This window comes from Maylandia zebra, linkage group LG2 (genome assembly GCF_041146795.1).
Source record: "Maylandia zebra isolate NMK-2024a linkage group LG2, Mzebra_GT3a, whole genome shotgun sequence".
Lineage (NCBI taxonomy): Eukaryota > Metazoa > Chordata > Actinopteri > Cichliformes > Cichlidae > Maylandia > Maylandia zebra.
In genome coordinates, this window is record NC_135168.1 from 37,584,135 (window position 1) to 37,607,556 (window position 23,422).

The following is a 23,422-nucleotide window of genomic DNA, read 5'->3' on the forward strand; positions in this document are numbered from 1 at the left end:
ATCAGCGTCCCAGCTGTTAAAGGAATAGCCGTAAATTTTGGGAAATGATTTGCTCTCTTGCCAAGAATAAGTTAAGAAAACGAATACCGCTCTCATATCTGTCATAAATAGGAAGCTGAAGCCAGGAGGCAGTTCATTTAGTTTAGCATAAAGCCTCAAAGTTTGCCTCGTAGTAAGTTGACGTCATACACCATATTCAACCCAATAGCCCCACCATCACCTTTATAGTGTTTTTGCTATGATAACCTAAAGTAAGTAGCTGCTGACTGTAGCTTCAGATTTACACTACTGTGCAAAAGTCTTGAGCCACACCTCAGTTCAAGGAGCCAGACCACTTTGTATTTTTCTCTGGTCTTGAGTAATAGTTCTCCAGGTTTTCTGAAGGTCTTTTAAAGTTCTTCTTTGGCGTATTATTGGCTTTTTTTTTTTTTCCCCCATTTGAAGCCGTTCTTAAGATTGACTGAAAACCAGTGGCAGCTGATTTTTATGGAAAGATGAATTCAAATTTGAAATGGTTAGTTCAAATTGTTGTCAATATGTATGAAAGAACAACCACGAGTGTCTCCACAGTGGAGGCTTTGTCATGGTTTGGGGCTGCATTTGACAATGCAGCAAAAGCAGACCCGGATTACAAAACAGTGAAACACTATCAGTCATGGATTGGCCTCCCCAGAGCCCAGACCTCAACATTATTGAAGCAGTTTGGTCTCACTTTGCAGAGAAGGGAACAAAAGGCAGCCAGCAGTAAAAGAGGAGCTTTGAATGTCCTTCAAGCAGCCTGGAGAACTAATCCTGAAAATGACTTAAAGAATATACAAGAAAACTGCCTGAGAGTGGTCAGGCTGTGTTAATGAATAAAGGTGTTTATAACAAACACACCTTGTTAAATAAACCTTGTTAGAACTGTACAAATTGCTTTGCCTCATTTTTCTTTATCTCTTTTACCCATTTCCAAACCAAATATAAAGAAATGGCAGGTGGCTCGGGACTTTTTGCACAGTACTCCAACAAAGACAAATGTAAGTGGTAACAATTCTGTAACACTTGGCAAGAAAGCAAATATGCACGGTTCACAAAAATGCAATCAAAACCATTTCCTGCCTATTAGTTGTGCATTTGTTTCCTGTGTATTATTCCCCATCAGTCTCCACCCAAACTCTCCTGTCTAATAAGGCATAACATGCAACGATCATCAAGGTGGAGCTAATCAGAGAGAACAAATGTGCAACCAGCATTCCTCTTTGTAAACTCAGCGAGGTGAATCAGTGGCAAGTACTTCAATCCCTTTAATAAAAAATAAAAAAAAGACTCCAACACATGCACCGGTTATACTTTTGGTCACTTTATTAAATGTTATATTAAATACTTATCAAGATAATAGCAGATCAGATTCATGGCAAATCATGTTGGTGTATTCGCTAACGTAAGAACATTCTTAGACAAGGGCAAAAAACGTTTTCTACATTTATGAAATACACCTTGTGCAAACACAGGAGTCAATCGGAGAAGGCAAGTCGTCTCTCCGTGAGAAACGTTCATATTCCTCATGTTCAACAGCTACACCAGTTTAAGCATTTAGAAGCATGAATGTGCCAAAGTAGAATACAAGTAGTCTGGGGGCCTGCCTGGTGAGACTACAGTGTCCAGGAGAACATTTCTCACAAAGCAGAGGACACAAATCAGCCAGGTATAATAAGATTTCCAGCCTTTACTCTGTCAATCCCATCTGGAAACGCATATTTCAAACGCTGAAAGATGCTGAAAGGTAAAAGTTCTGGGCCCTCTGTGACACCTGGCTGAACCGCCTCCGCTTTGCGAGACCCGGCCTCTCACCCAGGCTCGGGGATCAACACAAGTGGAACGTAATGAACGAGACGCACGGTGCTATGCTAGACGACACGTGACAATGAGGGTGACGTTACAAAAGGGTCATAGGAACTGGCAGGCAGTTTCTGAACAACACAAGCATTCCGTTACCATGTTCAGCGACAACTAATGTAAACACTTAAAAGCATAATAGAAAAGATTCTCAACAAACCTCAAATCTTTACAGAGCTTTTTTTGTTTTGTTTTTTTAGCAAATCAATAAGGCCATATTTTTTTTCCCCCAGTACCCCCCCCCCCCCCCCCCCCCCTTTTTATCAGTTTCTCCCATCTTCCAAAAAGAAAGAAAGAAATAAAAAGCAGGACTTGCAGCACCAACAGCTGTCTGCTTTGCTAGATAAAGGTGGAGGAATCTACTGGAGTTCATCATCGTGTAGCGCTTTGCATCAGAGTCCTGTCACCAACAATACTGGTCCCACTCAGGTGTAGATAGTTAGGCATTTAAAACCGTATAAAAAAACTGAGCTGGAAATAATAAGGAAACCCTTTTTTTAAAAAGGGCAAATCAATACAATGCCTTAAAGCATTGGGGGTAAAACTTTAAATACATGAAAAATGAAGATATAGAACTTGAATAACATTAAGGCGGTATATACATTTTTTTCCCCCTCTCCTAACAGACATTTCACACAGTCATTTGTACATTACATCCTCTCAGTGAGTTACAGAATAAAGCACTGAGAGTCTCTCTCACTTGAGGCTCCAGTGGACAGCAGTCCAGTCTCAGTCTCTCACCGACCCTCTGGCTCGTTGCATCTGTGTGTTTTGAGCTTCTTTTTTTTTTTTTTTGGGGGGGGGGGGGAGGACCTACAGGCCCTTGGAGGGGCCAGGATTTTTGCCCATACCCTGATGGCCGCCGAGGCCGTGGAGCTGCTGGTAGAGAGTGAGCAGGTCCATCTGACTGAGCCCGCCGGCTCCCATCATGCCATTCTGCAGGGCCAGCTGGTTTAGGTAGCTGGCCTGATTGGCCATGGCCAGCTGCTGCTCCTGCACCTTCCTGTTGGTAATCAGCTTCTGCACGTACATCATCAACTGAAACACACAGACATTGAAAATTAACACAATTCAAAGGTAAAAAGTACACTTTGCCCTGTCACGGTTTAACACAATGACAAAAATTATAGGAAGTAGTGAGGGTGGCAGTCCCTTGTCCTCGTTAAAACCCAGCTCAACAGCTGACATCAGAGGTCACATATAGTGGTGTCTCTGAGCTGTAGTCAAGGCTGAATCAGAGCTTTTAAGAGGTCAAACTGCCTCATGCTTTCACAGACAGACAGTAAACAGAGATACTACTCCCACGCTAACCTTTTTTCTTGGCTGGTGCAGGTAAACCAGTATAGCCCTCTCAGCACAAAATGTTGTGATGCACAGTGATATTATTGCCAGTTTTTGGCCTTTTGACTGTTTGGTCATAATGGATTAATTTACAAATTACCCTGTTTAACCACCATAGATAAACTAATGAAATTAAACTACTGTGATGATTTGTTGGCGTCATTCAGTTGTCTGTTCTGTCTCGTATACAGAGTGGCTCTTACCGACTGCTGCCTGTTGAGGACATCCCTGTAGATCGCTTCCCTGCGTTTAAGCTCTAGCTCCACGGTGGCCTGTCGCCCCAGAGCGGCAGCCTGGACCTGGTTCTCCGTAAGCGCTGGGTTCTCTTTCCACTGTGGTGAGAGGCAACAGCCATTAAAACATACAGTGATCCCTGTAAATGGAAAGTGATTTCAAAGACCTCACCACTCTGCTGATTATATCTTCCAGCGACTCCCGTGATAAAGACTTTAAAGCATTTGTAGCCTCGATGACTTTCTGTCGGCCCTGGTTTATGAGATCCTGAGCAAAAACAAAACAAGGCAGAGAGAATACACATGAGACGAAGGCAGGTGATCTTTGCTTGTATTCACTGTGTCGAGTACTTGGTGACCAACAGTAGAGCAATATATTCAGCTGCCTCTTCAGTGAGCCTCTCTCATCCATCACAACTCCCCCAGAATGTTAGTTAGTGTTAGTCCTTCCCTTTCAGCCATGATAGCACCAGTTCTCCACCTGCTCAGGAGCAGACCTCACAGCAAAGACCAACACATCCTCTTCAACCTCAGGATAACAGAGTGAATGTAGAGGCCGCTCTACATTCACTAGAGGTGCCTCTATTCACACATTCACACAAAATAATATCACCACTATGACTGATCAGCCTGTCTTTGGGGAAACAAGACAGGAAACCTCTGAGCTAGTTGGCTAATAGCAGCAGAACTTCAAAATAAAAGCAGGGACTCTCCCATAGGGCTGCTCGATTATGGCAAAAATGATAATCACGATTATTTTCACTGAAATTGAGATCACGATTATTTGACGATATTTATTTAACCCTTTAAGACCTACTATAGAACCAAGTCCACCAGAGCTTATATTATTTTTTTTACATGCTGTAGTGCCATTTGTGGGAGCATTTCAAGTTGCTATACATCAATACAACTGTTATAGCCCATATTTTAATAATATGTATGCATTAAGTCCATAGTAATTACATAAATTGCAAAAAAGTGCAATAAACTAAAAAAAATTGAAAATCGCTTTTGTTTTGTTTACATATATTTCTACTTGGAGAAATTTAAGAGGTTTATCCCTCAAAACTTTAAATACAATAAAGTTGCAAAAAATAGTTTCCCACCACAGGAAATTTATTTTGAGTGTCTTCATAGTTTTATTTTGGAGATACAGCAATTTTTATATACTGCAGGAAAAACAAAAAACAATCCTATGATGCAAATTTGCAAAGAGAACAGCATGTGCATCATTTCACTGTGGGAAGTGTTACCAACAGCTGATAGGAACGGCAAAGCGTGTTTCTGGAATATTATGTTTTTGTTCCTGCAAGCGCTTTTTATGCAGTTTTTGCAAAGCTATATGTGGAACGAAACCGTGACCGAGGACAAGCTGATGGCATCAGATGTAAGTACAACTCCTCCGGTTTCATATGCAAAACAAATTATTGCGCTAGCTTACACGTCCAGGTTCTACAGGGATTTAACAATAGTTACGCAAAACAGAGCGTGCTGCTCTGACCGGCTTTAAAGGGTTAACAATGACTTTAAAAAAATAATATAAAATGGTGTGCAACACCACTGAAGTTTTTTTTTTTTTAAACTCTCTTTTCAACCAACGGCAGTCACTCTCCTCTCCAAATAACTTCTGCTTAGCTTTCAGAGCTTCCCTCGGGTCCTCTTAATCAGCGGTCTCCAACCTTTTTTGCGCCACGGACCGGTTTATGCCCGACAATATTTTCACGGAACGGCCTTTAAGGTGTCGCGGATGAATGAGGGAGGGGCTAATAATCGGCTCAGTCATTTTTAATGATCGTTGAAAGCCCAGATCGTAATCGTGATTAAAATTCGATTAATTGAGCAGCCCTACTCTCCCAAACAGATGGCAAAGTGAACAAAACATTTAAAAGATCCCAGATATTGTACCCTATGTATGGTAATCTTCAAAATGCGTAACGTCAAAAGGTGAATCATCTCCATCTGTGCAGCTCCACAGAAATCCTTCTAGCTTATTATTTGTATTTACAGCCCGCACATTTACTGTAATGTTGAGTCTCACCACTTTCAGCAACAACCAACAAAAAAAAGAAAAAAACCTGTAACTGATTAGCTGTGCCCAGCACCGCACAGCAGACAGATAAAGTTTGCGACCGTCTAATACAACAGTGAAAACCAAAAGTAGTCTAAATATTAGATTTTCATTAATCGGATGACCTGATGCACATGAAAGCATGTGTCAGCAAAATCACTTTTGACCTCCAAAACCTGCTTTGCAGAGTCTACTGCTTTCCGCTTACATAATGTCTCATATGTGATTATTTAATTTATAAAGACAGCGTATAGTAGTTTAAATTTTAAACAAAAAGTTCTGTTCACTCCATCAGTTGTTGTGCATTAATAGCTGCAGACGTTGAGCAGCGTGGGGCAGAGTTGGGCTGATCTGCTACCAGGACTGCTGTCACAATTAGCTGTGGGGTTTGAGGAATGTGAGTCGCCATGCTGCGGGGGGAAGGAGCGGGACGGGTGTGAGGCAGCAGTGGTGACATGTGGAGCTCATTACTTACCTCCAGCTGCTGGTTGGTCATGGAGGGCAAAGCTCCAATGTTGTAGGTGAAGTAGCTGGGGTTGTTCATGTCCGCGTGAGCGTATGCCGTCTGGTAGTTGGTCCTCATGGACATACCCTGAGAGATGAAAGACAAGAGGAAGAGACAGAGGAGGGAGTGAGGAAGCAGAGGCTAATTACGCAGGTGTTAAGAGCCACTGAGGCCATGATGGGAAAAACTAAACAATCGGCGAGGCTGACGAGAGACGACGGCCCACTTTGTCTGTCATATTTAGTCGCACATTGATGTGATGAGGTCTTCACTTCATGTTGAGTCTTCATGAAGTTTTCATATCTACACAAATAACTCCAAAAGCAACAAGCTGTCCAACATCAGCCTGCTCCCGCAGTATTAAATATGTGTGTGAAAGTAGTGACCTGAAGTAAACAGTCTCGTCCCAGCAAAGGCCAGCAGGATGCCGATGTTTGTATGTAATTGAGTCTCTGCTGCAGATGGTTTTCCCGTGCCCTGTAATCTGGCCATCCGGTATGCAAGGGGGGGGGGGGGGGGGGGGGGGGGTGTCTGTGTGTTTGTGTGTGTGTTGGGGGCCAGCAGGGATATTTGGACCTGGTCAGAGACAGGTGTGCAAACCTAAACAGTACAGAACTTTCAACACACATTAATCTACGCACACACACCTCTTTAACTTTAGCAGCATCCTCCGATGCTCTGCACCTTTCATACGTTTTCACACAGACGGAAACCAAATCTAGCCTTTGCTTCCAAAATTCAGTATCTGAAATCTAAATTTATGGCATGAGCCTCGGTAAGCTTTGTACCAAGCTGAAGTCATCCCAGTGAGAACCAGGGCTCTTGGGTTCAATTTCGTTTTGGGCTCCCAATCGCATTCTCAGTTTTTCCCATTTCCCTGAGTTGCAAATGTGATATTCATACATGCAGCCCTCTCTAGCCGCCGCCAGGCCAAACCTTAAGTTGTGAAGACATTAGCAGAGCTTGGGTTACGTTCCAGTTGTTTCTCCTGCAAAGCAGGGCGTACAACACGATACCGAACAACCTCTTGATGATGATGGTGACCATTTCTGCTCTTTTGCTGAAAGACAGATCGAAGTGATGGGAACAGACCCCTCTCTTTACTGCGACTGGGAACCCTCTGTTCTCTTGAAAAGCAGAAGAGGCTCCAAGGGAAAATCAGCTTAAGGCATAGAGGGCAAAGAAGGGTAGAGTGTGTTGGAAAAATAATCATTAGTGTGAATTAGAATCTAGGATTACTCGAGGGGCGTAGGGGAGACCTGCTCTTGTTCTCTTACAATATACACATCTCAAAATAAACCCCACTAATTGCCCCACAACAGAGTGAAGGAAGAGGGGGGACAGTTATGTGTGTGAAGAGGACAGGAGTCCCTAAACCTCTGTGGTCTTACAGTAAGTAGCGCTGACACTGCTTAGACAGCCTTGGCGATTTGTACAGCAGCTCACTAGCCTGATGGTGGGCCAAAATGACCATGAGCAGAGCAAGGGGGAGCCTCTGTCATCTGCTTACTCTGAGTGATGAGAGGATTATACAGATCCAACACTAACTCGCACATCTTGACAAACAAAAGCGGGGCCCTGGTTCACCTCACACATTACTGTCAATGTTCTGGAGAGTGATTCCCGAGGCCTAAGTGCTGTACACGTGGCCCTTTGATTTTGGATCTGGTGGATTTGCTGGTGCGCGTCTGTATGCATGCGTTTTCTGCTCGCCGCCTACCTTTTTCTCTGCTTCATATTCAGCCCAAGCAGCCTTGCGGTCCTCCTCGCTCAAGGCTTCCTCCTCCTTGTGGTCCAGCAGAGAGTCGTGCTCGTGGTAACACACAATCTGGTCCTTATTGTTCTGCAGCATCTCAGCCAGAAAGGGATCCTACATCAAGGAAAGATGAGAAAAAAATATGGTCACGGTGGGTTTGAAATCATCATCATTAGAGGGGAAGGAAAGATTACTGTGGAGGAGCCACAGACCTCTTGAGCACTAAAGGTTCCTCTATATTCAGACCGCAAAGTACAAATCCTTTTTTAATTACAGAGGATTTCATGTGATGTGCAAAGAATGCAGCAAGAATACCCATGAACAGAGGTGCATATTTGCTGGATTAAAACAATGTGTTTCTCAATAAAAATGTTCTGTGAGCTCCAAACAGCTCTCTCTCTTTTAAAAAAAAAAAAAAAAAAAAAAAAATCTTTTGCTTAATTGGCAGTTTTTCAACATTCACTTGAAATTAACTTGTTACATTCAAAAGTTTCCATAAGCTCCATCCTTCTGTCTTTATCCACTGACCTGTGATGTCCCTGAATGGTCAATCTTCAAGACTTTTCTTTAAACTCAGCAACATTATCATCCACCTTACTCCTTACGGTTATTCCGATGACCTGGTCTGCAATTAAATATGGCCAGCAGCTCACAAGACTTTTTTTTTTAAATTTGGAAACAAGAACACTCTTTTCTCCTAACCCCGTGGTTAAACTGGAAAACAAAACGCATGTGGACTCATCAAAGTGGCTACACCAGATCCATCATCCATACAAAGTGTACATGGTCTTTTTACACAGAAGCCATGAAGCATTTATACAGGAAATGACTAGCATGTGCACTTATGTTGCCAGTAGCGCTACCAGCTACCAGTTCCTTTGAATAAAAGAGCGCACACACCAAAATTGACATTGCAAACTGCTGCTACGCGATGCAATTTAGTGTTTTTTCTGTTTGTCACGCATTTGACTCTGAATATTTGTCACCTATGATTTAACTGCAACAGCTATATGGAGTTCAATTAGGGTCAGAAGTTTTATGCATGTGAAAAAGTGATTTGAAACTAAAATTCTAAGTTTTAAAGAACAGCAGCTCAAACAAAAGAGTAACCCTCAGATTTTTGACACTGCCCCCTAGTGACAGTAAACAGCTACAACCTGTAGACAACAGTGCAAAGCTGTGAGTTGGCTCTGCAAACCATGCTAAGCCCAACTTTCACAGGACTGGCTACAGGCGACAACCCCAAGTGAAGCCTGGCCATCTTGTTTTGACTGTGACCCACTCAAAGTGGATTCATTCTGTTGCACACACACTACCAAAGCATTGTGCATTTCATGAGAGAATTAAGAGTTAAAGGACTACAAACAAAATAACGTATGGTTAAATGTCACGTTGAGCAGTCAATAATATCATTTTTTTTTAAACCAACATTTTAGCCCCTTAAAAACAGAAAAGGTTCCAGATGCAATGCTAATTTTTCTCTACAGCACCTTGAATCTGCTTTTTTTGCAGAAACCTCTTAAGTTACTAAAATTCAAAAAACACCAACACTACATTTAAGGCATCAAATCTTCTCTTAAAGCAGATTAGCACGCGCTCAAATGTCAAACAACTCCAACAGTGACCTGAACGCACAATTCAAGAAAACGTGGAAAATTCTGTTCTGATACCAAAATAAAAAGATAAATACATTTATTTTTTCAGCACATGTGTTTTGAGGTTTCCATGGCTACACTGTTATTGAAAACAATACCTGTGAAAAATTAAGAGTTGGGCCAGGCTTCGCTCACACAAACATGGTTTAAATTACTCTCTGTGCAGCATGTTTGCTTTTCTTTGTCTCAACTTAGCTTTACATTAAACTGGAACCTTGCAATCTGGAGACGTCATACAGAAGTTGCATCATTTCAGCTCCACACGAGCCAATTCAGAGGGGCTCGGCCCTCCTCCCTTGCTCTTCGTGCTCTCAAGCTAAACAGTGACAATGGGTGAGACGACACAAACAAAATTAATCATCAATATAGTTAGCAGTAAGGAAAAGGAGGGTAAAAACAAAAAAAACAAAAGCCCCCAGAAACAAACGATAAAATTAATAGCGGATTGCAACCATTTCAAAATAAAAAGAAGAAGAGTGGTAATATGCAAGAGCCTCCCTGACTTCAGAGAGTAAAAAACAGGTGGCTGAAACAGGTAGAAGCAGACTGGGACACAGTGTTTCTCAACCCTGCACACCACAGCCTCCAACACTTGGATCCTGAAGCCAATTGTGCTCCTCATTGACATGTGTTTATGTTTCCCAGCCATCACACTCAATCAGGACAAAACCAGGCCACCCCTGAACAACCAGACATTTCAGAGCAGCAGCACAGGCAGCGATTCAACTGCTGCTTTACTCTCTAATTAGGACATAAAAGCACAGAAGAGCCCGTTGGTCTGACTTGGATAAAAGACACCCATCATGGTTTGTTCTGCCAAAATAAGTCCGCATGAGGTCAAATAAAGGTCACAATCAAGGCCACAACAAACACTTGGGATGCAGCATGCACGGCTCAAACAGCAGCATTTTACCGATTTAAACACCAAACTGAGTCTAGTGGTAAAGCTTTTATCTCGCTGCTGCCTTGTCTGAAGGGCAGATAGCAAAAGGTACACAACGACTGCTGACAGCTTTGCATCAGTCCTTAAAAGAATTAAAACCAACACACACCCTGTTTTCTCTGCTTAAAAAGAAATATTACTGCTTTGCTGAACAGAAACATGATTTTGAAATTACCCCGAAGGTTTAGGTGGCAAGAAGAAAAAACAAAGCTACCATCTGAGCGTGTAGAGAATGTGAGGTGTTTTTATCCAAATGAATGAAAGAGGAGTTTTTCTGACTGCTGGTCGAGTAACGGGTCAGTGGAGCTGCAGGTCAAATGACAGTATAGGCGCTCCCACTGGAACACTGTGCATTCTGGGATACCCAAGTAATCCCTACCAGCAGTGGCTCTGGGGTGGTCCGGTCCATCTCCCATCCTAGTGCTATGTGTGCGTGTATCCTGAGGCGGCACTAATGACTGTAGGTAACCTGACCTATGCTATTGTCATCTGTATGGAGCTGTATGTGGAAGACTATCAATTTACTGCAGGGAGGTTGAGGCAAAAGACTGCGGGTGGGCAGATGCTCAGAGTGGGCGGTAAATCAGCCAATTCAACTCCATTTGAATGTTTTCTCCCTTTTGAGAAAAGCACAGGGGAGACATTTGGTGCGCGTTTGCTCAGACGCAGCACTGGAGGTGGCAGGTAATGTCTGCAGGCGACCTCTAGACGTTCCTCAGTTAGGACACAAACTGCTCAATCGTAAGAAGATCCTGATAATCAGATGTTTCAAATCCAAGTACAGGAAGAGCCTCTGTAAATGCAAACTGAACCAGTACTTTCATTAGAACCTGCATGGTCTACTTACCAAACAAGGCTTTCACTAAATTTACCAATGCATGAGAACCTTTCCCAAGGCATGCATCCTTTAAACCAAATACTTGCACATGTATAAAAACAGCTCTCCTGCCAACAGTTCACAAATTATGTAAAGGAGCTTTCAAACGTGGCTGCCTCACACATCACAAAGATGAAAACTTGGGAGTCCATATAAGTGGGCCTCATGTAGACTTTACTACTTGGCACAGAAGCCTACGTATGCTTTACAAACAGATTTTAGGTGGCGCTTAACTGTAAAGAGGTATGATGCCATTAAAGTGCCGCCTACATAACAGGCAGCAGTTCTTTGGCCACATTATCAACTTTCTGAACATTTTCAAGCATGTTAACTCCATTTCCAAACTCCTAAGCAATCAGTTAATATGTTGACAATGAGGTTTCTATTATACCTGTCATTGCCACAATAGTAAGCCTCCACCAAGCCATAAAATATGAAGGATGAAAAGGGAAAAGAAAGCAGCAGAGCAAAAGAAATTCTCAGTTGTTCAGTTACAACAACTATTCCCAAATTGTGCACGAGTTTTTAATGCACTGGCATGGCTGTGTGTGTGTGTGTGTGTGTGTGTCACAAACTGCTTTTGACACACAGGTGCATCGGCCATAGCAACTAAGGGGTCTAAAGCAGGATCGCAACAGCAGGAATGTGAAGGTATGGGATATTTCTAATACCTAAACATTAAGTCCAGTCAAAACTCTCTCTCCCCACCAGCTGCACATAAGTGACACACAACTCTACCAACCTGCACTAAACAGTCTCTTCGCACAAATGTGCTCAACTGCTGCTCTTGTACCTGACATCAGGAGGCCGCCCCTGCCCTTAAAACCATGTTGTTTTTACACCCTCTGGGGCCTAAACACAAGTCAGAGGGTTTATCTAGCTGTCAGTCAATTAACAAAGAAACAAAAATCATGCATGTCATAAAGGGCTAAAAAAAGACAATAAACATACCACATTCCAATAAAAACAAGCCTCAGCTAGCAGCAGTGAAGGGTTCGCTACAGGAGACAGCCAGCTGGAGCGGAGGGTTGAGAGGGGGGAGATGAGAATATAAAAATAGGAATCAGTCTCTGAACAAGCCTGAGGTGAGAAACGGGTGGGAGACGAGAAGAGGCAGACTGCTGCTCTTTTCAGATTCATTCATTGGCTCCAAAGTCTCGCTACAGTCAGAATAAAGATGCCAATGCACTTCGATCAAACAGCTCTCAGGTCAGTCAAACAGTTTCAGTCTCAAAATCTGGAGTAGAGAGAAAGACTTTATGCTGTTTCACACGGTGATTTGTAAGCTGTGGGGTGATGAGAAAACAAGTGCAACTCTATGAATGACTGATCAGTCTCAAATGAGTCACTTTATCAATACAAGCCTTTAATGACAGATGAATATTCTGCTCATTGACTGGCAATGCCACAAGCAAAGTCAAAATGATTTCCTGTACAAACACCTACTGCATATAAATCATACCGAGAAGGATTGATCATAGAAAAGACAAATAAGTCGGAGTCTCTAAAGGTGGTCCCAAACAATCAGAGTATAGCAACAGAGGTCTGATGATGACTTCTGATTCTCCCCACCACCACCTGCAACCACTTAATTTCTTGCTTTAACTATAATTAGTGCTCTCTCTACATCAAGCTCAGGCATGTTTTCTAAAAGCAGGCAAAAAGCACTCTGGGAAGTAAAAGAAACAGTTTATCCAAGGAGAGATCGGCCTAACTGAGGGCAGGTAATTTACAACAACAGCATCACAAAGGACCTCTGTAAACTACCGATCATTCATGTAATGCTTGAAGACTATCTGAGGGAGATTCCCCTCCCCCCCTCCAAGGTCAAAAGTGACTTCCTACCTCTAATGAGACAAGCATGGTGTGCTTTATAGCTCCAGTCTGCTCCTGTCTATACTGTAGTTTAGGCACAGCCTGCCCACGGCCTTTCAGCGTTCCTAGCAGAGCCTAATGACCACTGTAGCCATGACCTGCTGAGAGCACGCCAGCCGGGCCGAGAGCGTACAATGCAGAGCACGTCTGCACGAGATGCTGGAGACTTTTATAAAAATTGTTCAAAGACTACCAACATAACTTTAAGTACAAGTGGTAGCATGTTAGATGGAAGTGTGTGATGAACAGGAAGTAGGCAAGAGTGTCTCAGAAAGAGATGGGTGGAGAGCAAAAAATCTCATGTCTGGGCTGAGAGGGCCTTCTTTGTCATTAGCGGGAAGCACGCCTGCTTCCTTTGTCTCCAATTAGTTTTTCTGAAGACTAGAGAGCCATCTTTAAGAGTGGGGTTTAAATAATGACCTTTCATCATGCAGGGGGAGGCCAGGGGGCGAAAAAAGAAAAACAACTTTACTGAGTTCACTTTGAACATTTGGAGGTAGAGAGGCGAGTCATAGTAGCAGATGGTCACAAAGATGGCAGAGAAAAGAAATGGCGTGGATGGAAGAGAGAGTGGGAACATGAGTAAAAGTGCAACTATAGGTACAGTATGAGGGTTGAGGTAAGGTCAAGTTAAATAAATATCCATAACAAAGCTTTGCAGAAAAAGAGCTAAATATCAGCTTCTCTGCGACCCAAGTCTTTTCTGCGTGGAAAAAAAACCCTGCACTTCACAGTGTGAAGAAATGGAGGAAAGAAAGTACAAGCTCTCTCGTTCTTGGCTGAAAATGATGGAGGGTGTCTGACTCATCTTCACATCATTCCAGATGGCAAATTCCTTCCGTAATACTGCAGTCCTGCTGCCACATCATAGTTAACCCCTTGGCCAAAAACAGGTTGGCTTTATAAGAGCTTGTCAGCTTCTCCGTCTTTAATACTGTGTCATATAAATGTCACTGGGCTCGTTAAAGATCATACACATCTAACAGGCCGCAGCTCAGTGAACACATCTTTCCTCTTCAGATCTCCAACTGTGCTCTGCTGCGCTCTAAGTAGGCTACTCTGGGTTTAGAGGAATATATGTGGTGGGAGAAATTATAGCAGCTGCTCACTGAGGGGATTCTCACACTGCTCCTACCTGATAATACTCATCAAGAGAGTGGCAAATGCAAATTATTCTGTCAATGTCAATAAAAAAACAACAAAAACAATTTCCAATGAAGGTGAACTGTAAGGACTTTTCTCCAATGAAAGAGCATGCAAGCTGTATATACAGTGGGTTTTTTTAAACCTGTCTGTTTACAAGTTTCTGCAGAGTAACCGGGGTCAAACCAAAACAAAGAGGTAAAACCACTTAAGAAACAGATCTGAATAAACCCAGAGAGTTCAAAAAAGGGAATGAGTGGGAAAGGAGGGGAGTAATTCAAAGATCAACAGAGAAGTAAAAAGCAGCAAGGAATGAATGAAAAAAAAGAGGAGTGCAGGTTTATAGCAGGGCAGCAGGAGTGTTGCAATGGGAAGACTATTTAGTAAATAGCAGTAAACAGACAGATCTGTGCAGCTGTGCTGGACTGGATGGTCCATGTAAGCGCTGTGTTCTTATTAAACCCCAGGGGGCCTAAATAGTGACACTGCACCTGCATTAGAAGAAAAGAAGAGGCGAGGGCAGGATTATGAAAGGAAACGAGAAGAAATACCGAGATCCCAGAAAGAGGCTAAGCAGGATACAAGCTGGCATTGGGTTTAAATAACAGTTTATCACTGAAGTGCAAAACTTCAAAAGGAAGAACAAGCTACTCGCTGAAAGTATGGAAAAAAAACAAGCTTGGCAATTATAATAGCATCCTGTGCCATGTTTGCTGAAGGAGAAAAAAAAAAAAAGCTATTTTACTACTGTTAATAGGTTTCAGCCTGTTTTCAACATTTCCTTCAAAGAAAAGCATGAATTCTCAGTCAATGATTCATCAAAGCCAAATTACATGTCTGATTTATAGTGTCAATTTAACTTAGGGTTAGGGTTGCTGAAAGCCCACCTTCTCGATCTAAATACATACAATATATGCATCTTTACCTTAGGAAGCATGGGTGTGGCTTTCTTGCTCTTCTTTTCAGAGGGATCATCCAGCAAGTCTGGCTCAAAGGTGTAGAGTTCGGCCAGCTCGTTCATCGTAAAGTGCCTCTCAATCTGCTGCTGGTCCACAACCCGGAATGACAGAGACTGTTTGGTTACCTGCCGCTCATAAATCTTCTCCTCCATTGTGCCCTAAAAAGGGAGAATGAAAAGAGATGAACAAAAAACGGAGGTTTAAAAAACATCAAGTGGCCCAGGAGTCAATCAGAATTACACAAGCACATCACATCCACCCTATACTGGATGAACACAGAGGCATCAATATCAAGACAATGCAGCAAGAATTCCAAGTACAGTTTAGTGAGTTCATTACCAATCTGCATTTCCTAATGAGGTAAAATGATGATTTAGGTCATCAATAGTTTGCCCAGCATGAATCCAATTCTATTGTCTGCCATACTCAAAGAGGTGTATTAGCCTAACAGCTCAACACAAATTGGTGCAGAGTTATTTGGAAGTAGAAACCGAACGATTTTCGCCTGATAGCAAATATTAACTGACCAGATTTATTTGCTTTTCTATTGTATTTTTAATAGTCAATAAATTAAAATTGCCAACTCTTCATTTAAAGAGATGGGAGAAATGCCCTTCAGCAATGTTTTGTGTCAATGTTGCATAGTTTGTCCACCAGAGGGCACTCTGCAACAGTAAATAAGTATAAGTAAATATAAATAAGTATACAAAAGAAATGTAACAGAAATGTGTCTGTTTAGAATGTTTGAAAGAAAAAAAACGTAAAAATTGACCAATATACTGGAAATTCGGCCAACACCGCTTATACATTTGCCATCACAGGAAACTAACTAGCATGCTAGATTTCTTCGGTCAGCACGTAGCATTTAGCTGATTGAAAGGTAAGCACTTCAAGCTATTTTACACTCACAACACACTAGCTAGACTTTAGAAAAAGTGTCTCATATTTCAGCTAAATTCAAAATGGTCAGAGTGAAACCAAAAGTCAAAAAGTTAAACAGAGTTGCCCGAACACCACCTACAGTTCAATGCCTCAAGTCAGCAAATCCACAACTTCCCAGCCCATCGATGCTGCATTAGTCACCTAATTAGCCATGCATTTATCAAAATCTATATATAAAGTCAATATTAGTCCCAAAAATTCAACAGCAGCTCATCTCTAGCTGAATTTCACAAGTCTTAATTGTTGTCACCTTAACCTTCTAGGACCTGGCGTCCACATATGTGGACATTTTGGGTTGTCTGTACCTAAAAACACTAATGTTTCTCTACGAGGGCCTGATATCCACTTATGAGGACATTCTAATGCCACTGTTCTATCAAAATTTAAAACGAATGTCCTCATATGTGGCTCTCATTTTTCTTAGAAACAAAAATCAGGTTAAAAAAAAAAAACCTGGCAATTCTTTGTTTTTACATTCATGAGGTCCCAATATGCCCAAATATCAAAGAGAAATTAAAAATGCATGCCATGGAAGAGCTCGGGTCTTAGGAGGTTAAACCATTCTTATACTTTGTTGTGGCTTTTCAACGTTTGCTGGCTTTGCTGGTAAATGTTGTAAACTTATACAGAGCATCTTGCATGAAACTGTTTATACTCATGAAAGTCTTAATCTATATACAAAGACCAACTACCTGCTTGCTGGTTATTGGTGGCTAGTTTACCTGCAAATGTATTGACTTTTATTAAACTTCACCTGGGCAAGCAACCTGTAGACGTAGACAGTCTTAAGCTGCCCAAAGCGGTAAACCCTGAAGATACTCTGGATGTCATAGGATGGATTCCAGGAGGCATCGAAGATGATGACCCGATTTGCTGCCACCAGGTTGATGCCAAGTGAACCAGCTCTTGTAGAAATGAGAAACAAACGGCCTCTGTGTATGAAAATGGAACAAAAGGAGACACATCACAATTATATCCTGTGTCACGTGCAAAAATGTTGCTTTAAGATTCTCATGCTCTTTTTTTGCAAAGTCGCTGTCATCATTTTGCATTTTGTAAACACAGCAAAGATGTCACCTTGTGTTACTGGTGTCATTAAACTCCTCGGCCCACTTCTTCCTGGTGGTGGCATTGGTAGAGCCGTCCAGACGATAGTAGTCAATGTTCCTGAACCACTTGCCTTCACCTTCACAAACACGAGAGGAACGAAATCTGATTTGCCATCTGCCGTCTACGTTCAACAGAAACTTCAAAAGCACATGTATCTGCGTCAGTGCTGCCTTTTGCTTGTCAAAGAGACTTAGTTTTGGTATTAACAGGCAGCAGATAGATGGCTGTGTTGGTTAGAGGCCAGCCATGTTTAGCCTTCAAGATGGCCAAACCAACCCCTCCCACCAGCCTTCATAACCAACATTTCAGCATGTTTCCAATTACGGCACTGTGATCTTTTCATTACAAATTACAAACCCTTGAGCAAACATTTTTTGTCGAATAAAAAGTCAAGGTCTAATCATTTTCAAAATGAAAGCAAAAACAGCTGCTGAAGTTTAATTAGGAACATGACCTTACACCAGCGGCAATGTGTGTATGTTGGTGTGTGTTTAAGAGTAATAAGCACACCAGTACACATGTAAGAATACATGCTGCGTGTGGGTTGACTTATGAGTCGAAAACCTGCATTTCTATGAAAATGCTTCATCCTTATCCAAGGCTCATGTTAAAATTTTTTAACACAGTTTCTCTCATACACACATACACTCACTCACACACACACACACACACGTCACTTTAAAAAGCGCAGTGTAAAACCACAAAAATGAATCTTGGGACAAAATGAAGCTTGCCAATCTCAACTCGCTTATAATACTAAAACAGTGCTTGGCTAAGTCTAGCAAGTCAGAAACAGGGCATAGGTTCATTTTTGCATAGTGTAATGCTATGTAAAAATGCCCAAAACATACCTTTGTATGGAGAAATTTTCTCTTCATCTTTAGCTCTGCAAGCCAACTCTAAGAAATCCTCAATCAGATCCAGAGAGATGAGAGACTGACTGAACACCAACCTAAAGACAAACACAGAGACACACCTTGCAATGACACTGCAAACTGACAAAGGCTACGCTTGCACACAGTACAAACACACTTACACTTTGTCGTCTACTTCCTCAGCCATGCGCAGGATCTCAAAAAGCAGCATTATCTTCCCTGAGTGCTCCAGGATCTCAGCGTCAGCCTCCGTGACAAACTCCTTGTGCCAGTCAGCAGTGGGACTTCCTGGTGCAGAGCCAGAGGGCCGAGCTGTTCATAATACAGAGTTACAGATTAGCCTACATGCATCTGACAACAACAAGCCTGTAACAGACACTGAGTTTCCAAAGCTGAGGCCCACTATTACATGGTTGTCTATTGTGTTACAGCAGTTAAGTGTGTGAAAATTATTCTTTTTATTTAGTTTTAATATGTCTGTAAACTCAACCAAGCACTTAATACGTGGATACTATTAGTGATTCCAAACTCAAGCTTCTACTGCCACTGCTAGATCTGCATATGCAAAATTGCTTTTTTTGCATAACACAATGATGCCAATAGCATGCTGATCATTTTGATTTGATACATTTTGACTAAGTGATTAGTGGACCTGGGTAGTAGATGATCATCCTAACATTACTGGCACTGTCATAATTTTGTCCCAGACCATCTTCCATTACATGACAGTTACTGCTACATTTAAACAGCTCTCTCAGTATTATGCAGTACAACTGCTGGTGCATGATATAGTGTACCTTTGGAGTCACGGCCAGTCCCACACATGTGTACAAAATCAAGCACTTAACCATGCAGTCTGCCTTTACCAACATTTATGAAAGAACAAGTCCTTCTGAAGAACGTGGTACTGTAATAGGATGCCACCAACGCAACGTGATCCCCCCCCCCCCCCCCCATTTTCCACGATTAGCTATAAGTGGTGTTACTGCAAAGTGGAAGTGTTTAGGAACCACAGCAAGTCATCCACAAAGCAGCAGACCACAAAATGCTACAGAGCCGGGTCACCGAGCGCTGAGCCACACAGAAGTCGCCAAGACTCGCACTTAAAACCTGTAGAGTTCCAAAACTCCTCTGGCATTAACCTCAGCACAGAAACTGCCTCATTTCACAGGTTTCTATGACCGAGCATCTACAGTAGGTGTGATGTATAGATGGCTCTGTACTTTGATCCATATACTGTATCTCCATGAATCTTTGACTTTAAAGGAAACAGAAGATTTTAGACTCACTCAAACCCACAAGTAGCTGCTCATCCCTACCAACCAGTAAAGTTCCAGTTTAAATCCAGGTATTTTCAGGTGTGACCCTTTAGGTATAAAAGGTCATCACTTTTTCCATGTCATTCTATTAGGCCTTTAATTAAAACTTTTGCTTAATTAGCGTATTGATTTTTTTTTTTCTTAATAGGCATAAAAATTCTCACATTATAGCTAAAAATGTGTTTAAAGACTTTGAATCAAATCATCCTGGATTAAAGTGAGAAGTCAAGACATCTATGGAGACATCGGGTTCATGAGAATGGGATGGAAATGCGTGCATTTCATATTTGTTTATACTGAGAGGCGCACTCATCAACAGCTTCTGCCTGTAGCAGCAGCTGGATGTGAAGCCTCCTAATTTCTAAATAAAACAGAAGGATATCACAATATAATCATCATTCCTCAGTATGTGGGAATGAATAAGGACAAGGGCAAATGGATCAGCTCGGAGCCTAAAATAAGGCTGCAATAGGGGCTTTTTTTCCCCTTCTTTTTTTTTTTAACCTAGGCTCAGACAAGCAGGTAGTGTGCTTGGTTCCCTGAGGTCAGTTCTGATAAAACAGATTCCCCCTCTCACTAATTACTTAGAGAGTAGGAAGGACTGAATCAGAGCCTGAAATGTTATATAGATATACAGTACAGTTCATGACCCTCTTAAACCCAGCCAATCGTAGTCCCCTCTGTGTGTTATTGCACACTCACGTTCCTCTACAGTCTCCGCTCTGTTTCGGCCCTCGCCGTTCCTGCCACGAGAGCTGGTGTTCCACTCTTTGATGACCTCAACATCATCACTGTCCGAATCGTCAGATCCCCTCTTTTTCCCTTTTCCCTGCTTCTTTTTCCTATTAGCCAGGAGGCACAGCGAGACTGGGTTAGCAAGAGTAAGATGCCGAGTAGAAAAGCAGTTTAATTATGTCATATCTGTATAAAGAAATAAATAAATAACAAACAAACATGACTTTACTTTTTGATCTTCTCATCTTCGGAGGTCAGACTCATTGAGGATTCTTCTGTTTCTGAAGCGATGAAGTCGTCCATGCTGTCCTCGTCAAAGAAACCCTGCGGGAAAGTACACTTGTGTGAGATTCAACTGTGCAGCAATGCAGGTCAGCTGTACGCAGGGCTCGATCTTGGGCAGCAGAAACGATGCATAAGGGGAAAAGTTTTGCTTCAGTAGCAGTATGTGGTGTTCTTGCTCGAAGCGTGACCTGTCAGCAATGTGTTTCTATTGTTTTGCTACAGTGTGCGCAATTTGTGGGAATGTATTTCTAGTTTTTCAGTCAGTGTTTGCTGTGGTTTAGTCTCGTCTTCCCCAGCCCTACCCTGTTTTCTTTACTGATGTAGTCCAGCTGAAGGCACCAGGGATGGGTCCAGATTCTGCTGAGCATCTGGAAATCCTGGAAGAGTTTGGTCCCCGCGCGGCCCCGGCTCCCCTCCACAGCATTCCCCACACCTGCACGCAAGGGAAAGAATATGAGGGAGAAGATGGATGTGTGTTTGCATTACGTACCTGACAGCATGCTCTTAAACCTTTTATACATACAGACGATAAGAACAGGAGCAACTGAGTTTAACTCTCTGTAATCTTTCAAAAAGAGGAAACCTGACAAACTGACAGACAGCTAAACTTAACTAAGAAATTTCTGAGAACACCAATCATAATTTCGTTTTCATTTTAAGGATCACAAACCACTCTTTCAAACTACATATGATCCATTAAGAGCTTTAAATTTACATGTTTTCACAGCCCATCATCAAACAATGTAAAACAATAAATAAATAAACTCTTGTTTTTAATAATTAAAAAAATATATTTTGGTCATGAGAGATTGTTAGAAACACAATTCACACCTTTGTCAGTATTAAGCCTTTAAGCTGTAACCACACAGGGCTGAATGGCAGGAGAAGTAAGAGTGGCATTCCATGGTGGTTCAAAATCTCCCATCTGCACTGACACTGTACCGCCTCTTCCTTGGATCTTATCCCTCCTTCTGAAACCTCAGCATTATCATTCGCTTCTTTTTTCACATCTTCCTCTACCTTTTCCACCACTACTCCCTCTCTCCCTTGTATCCAATTCATCATCTTCCTTCCACACCCCGTGCCTCAACTCCACTGTCTAAAACGTGCATAAGTCTTTTAGTCGGAATAATTAAACAGTTTGTTACTGTCAGCAGATTAAACATGCATTTCTCCCCAGTAAATGAACTGCTCACAACTAGCCAGCCATAACAACAAATGAGCTTTGACTAACCAGTTTTGGACTCCTCCACAGTAAACAGATATGGAAGCTTCACACAGCTGAGGTAAACAGTAATTTGACAGTTAATACAGATTAATGCTGGCCGGAGTGTCAGAGGTGGATATAGCAAAATATTTAATTGGTACTCAGAGGTTGTTTTTTTTTTTTTTTCTCCATAGTGAACAAGCTCTAAGCAATCCCAACTCATCTTAAAAAGGATTCAACTCAATTTTAAACCTACACACAACACTGAAAAAACAACAAAGCAAAAGGTCTGTGAAGGTTCTCAGTCATCCAGGTCATCATAGTCTAAGAAGCTTGGAAAGAAAAGCGTCTGGACTTCTTTAGGTTGCTTGAAGACATTTCACCTCTCATCCGAGAAGCTTCTTCAGTTCTAGGAACTGAATTCAAGAACGGAAGAACCTAGAACTGAAGAAGCTTCTCGGATGAGAGGTGAAACGTCTTCAAGCAACCTAAAGAAGTCCAGACGCTTTTCTTTCCAAGCTCCTTAGACAACAAAGCAAAAACAGCATTTGGAGTGAGACTCACATTTGAGCTCTAATTTTATCAATTATCCTCAAGACGCTTTTAAAAGTTGATTCGAGGTCAGCGCTCCACCCATCAGGCCTTTATAGTAAGAGTAGCCAGGGGGAAGTCGCTCCTGTCTAAAAGACACATGACAGCCTGCTGGGAGTTTGCCAAAAGGAACCTTAATGACTTTCATACAGTTAGAAGAAATATCGTCTTGTCTGACAAAACAAAGATTGAATTATTTGGTCACGATATCCAACAGCATGTATCGTGGAAACCACAATTCAGGAATGCCTCGTTGACACTGTTGTTACAGGTCAACACAGCGGTGGCTGACTGTGACAGTTTTTCTGTTACATAATGTGGGAGATTAGCTGGACAGACGCATAGAAAAAATGGATTTAAAAAAAAAAAAGTCTAACTTTACTCTGAGATCCTGAGAGCTCTAAAGTGTCCACGTCAACAAGATAATGACCTAAAAGGTGCTGCCAGATAGATACAAAAGTGGCTTGGGTTGAGCTCTAAAATGTTTTCCAGAAACAATTCTGTTTTTGAACAGTTATGAAAAAGATTATCATCAGGAATATTGTGCTGCATTAGTTATTAATCTTTGACTTCTCTTCCACAGGCTGTATTTTATCCTGTCTTCCTCCCCTCAACCCCAACTGGTTATAGCAGACGGCTGCCCCACCCTAAGCTTGATTCTGCCAGAGGTTTTTCCTTCCCACTATTGTCAAGTGCTTGCGCATAGGGGGGTCGTCTGATTGTTGGAGTGTTTTCTCAATTATTTTAAGGTGCTTATCTTACAATATCAAGCTCCTCGAGTTGACTATTGCCGACATTTGGTACTATATGAATTAAATTTAACTCTTATTTGCTCTCGTCGTCTTATAGCATCATGTTTCCCCCTCTAATTCCTAAAAGGGCAAACTCCCTCACCATTTAGATCAAACTGAGCCAAGATGATAAAAATCGCCTCTGAGAGCTAGAGAGTACAGACATCAACGAAATACTCAAAGCATGCCCGGAGAGACCTGAAAATGGCTGTGCACATTATCGGCACATCAAACCTGGTTGAATTTTTTACATTTTTCTGCCAAGAAGGATGGGAGATCACTTTTAATATGATTTGAGGATGGCTCAGCTGCCAAGACTTCCTTCAACAACAAA

General features: G+C 41.9%; 1 protein-coding gene across 3 annotated transcripts in view; it reads right to left on the reverse strand.

Moving 5' to 3' along the window:
- Positions 1-1,322: 1,322 nt before the first annotated feature.
- Positions 1,323-23,422, reverse strand: part of atrx (ATRX chromatin remodeler) — a 37,750-nt gene continuing 15,650 nt past the window's right edge. For all 3 annotated transcript variants that reach the window (XM_012925131.5, XM_024804658.2, XM_024804660.2), the window contains exons 22-34: positions 20,802-20,932; positions 20,444-20,538; positions 20,182-20,321; positions 18,322-18,472; positions 18,137-18,237; positions 17,253-17,361; positions 16,930-17,107; positions 15,200-15,391; positions 7,746-7,895; positions 5,996-6,112; positions 3,625-3,720; positions 3,423-3,551; positions 1,323-2,916 (exon numbers count right to left, since the gene is read on the reverse strand). In XM_012925131.5, coding sequence (XP_012780585.3) covers positions 2,692-2,916; positions 3,423-3,551; positions 3,625-3,720; positions 5,996-6,112; positions 7,746-7,895; positions 15,200-15,391; positions 16,930-17,107; positions 17,253-17,361; positions 18,137-18,237; positions 18,322-18,472; positions 20,182-20,321; positions 20,444-20,538; positions 20,802-20,932 — 1,814 coding nt within the window. In that variant the 3' untranslated portion in view covers positions 1,323-2,691. The remainder of the gene's footprint in view (positions 2,917-3,422; positions 3,552-3,624; positions 3,721-5,995; positions 6,113-7,745; positions 7,896-15,199; positions 15,392-16,929; positions 17,108-17,252; positions 17,362-18,136; positions 18,238-18,321; positions 18,473-20,181; positions 20,322-20,443; positions 20,539-20,801; positions 20,933-23,422) is intronic.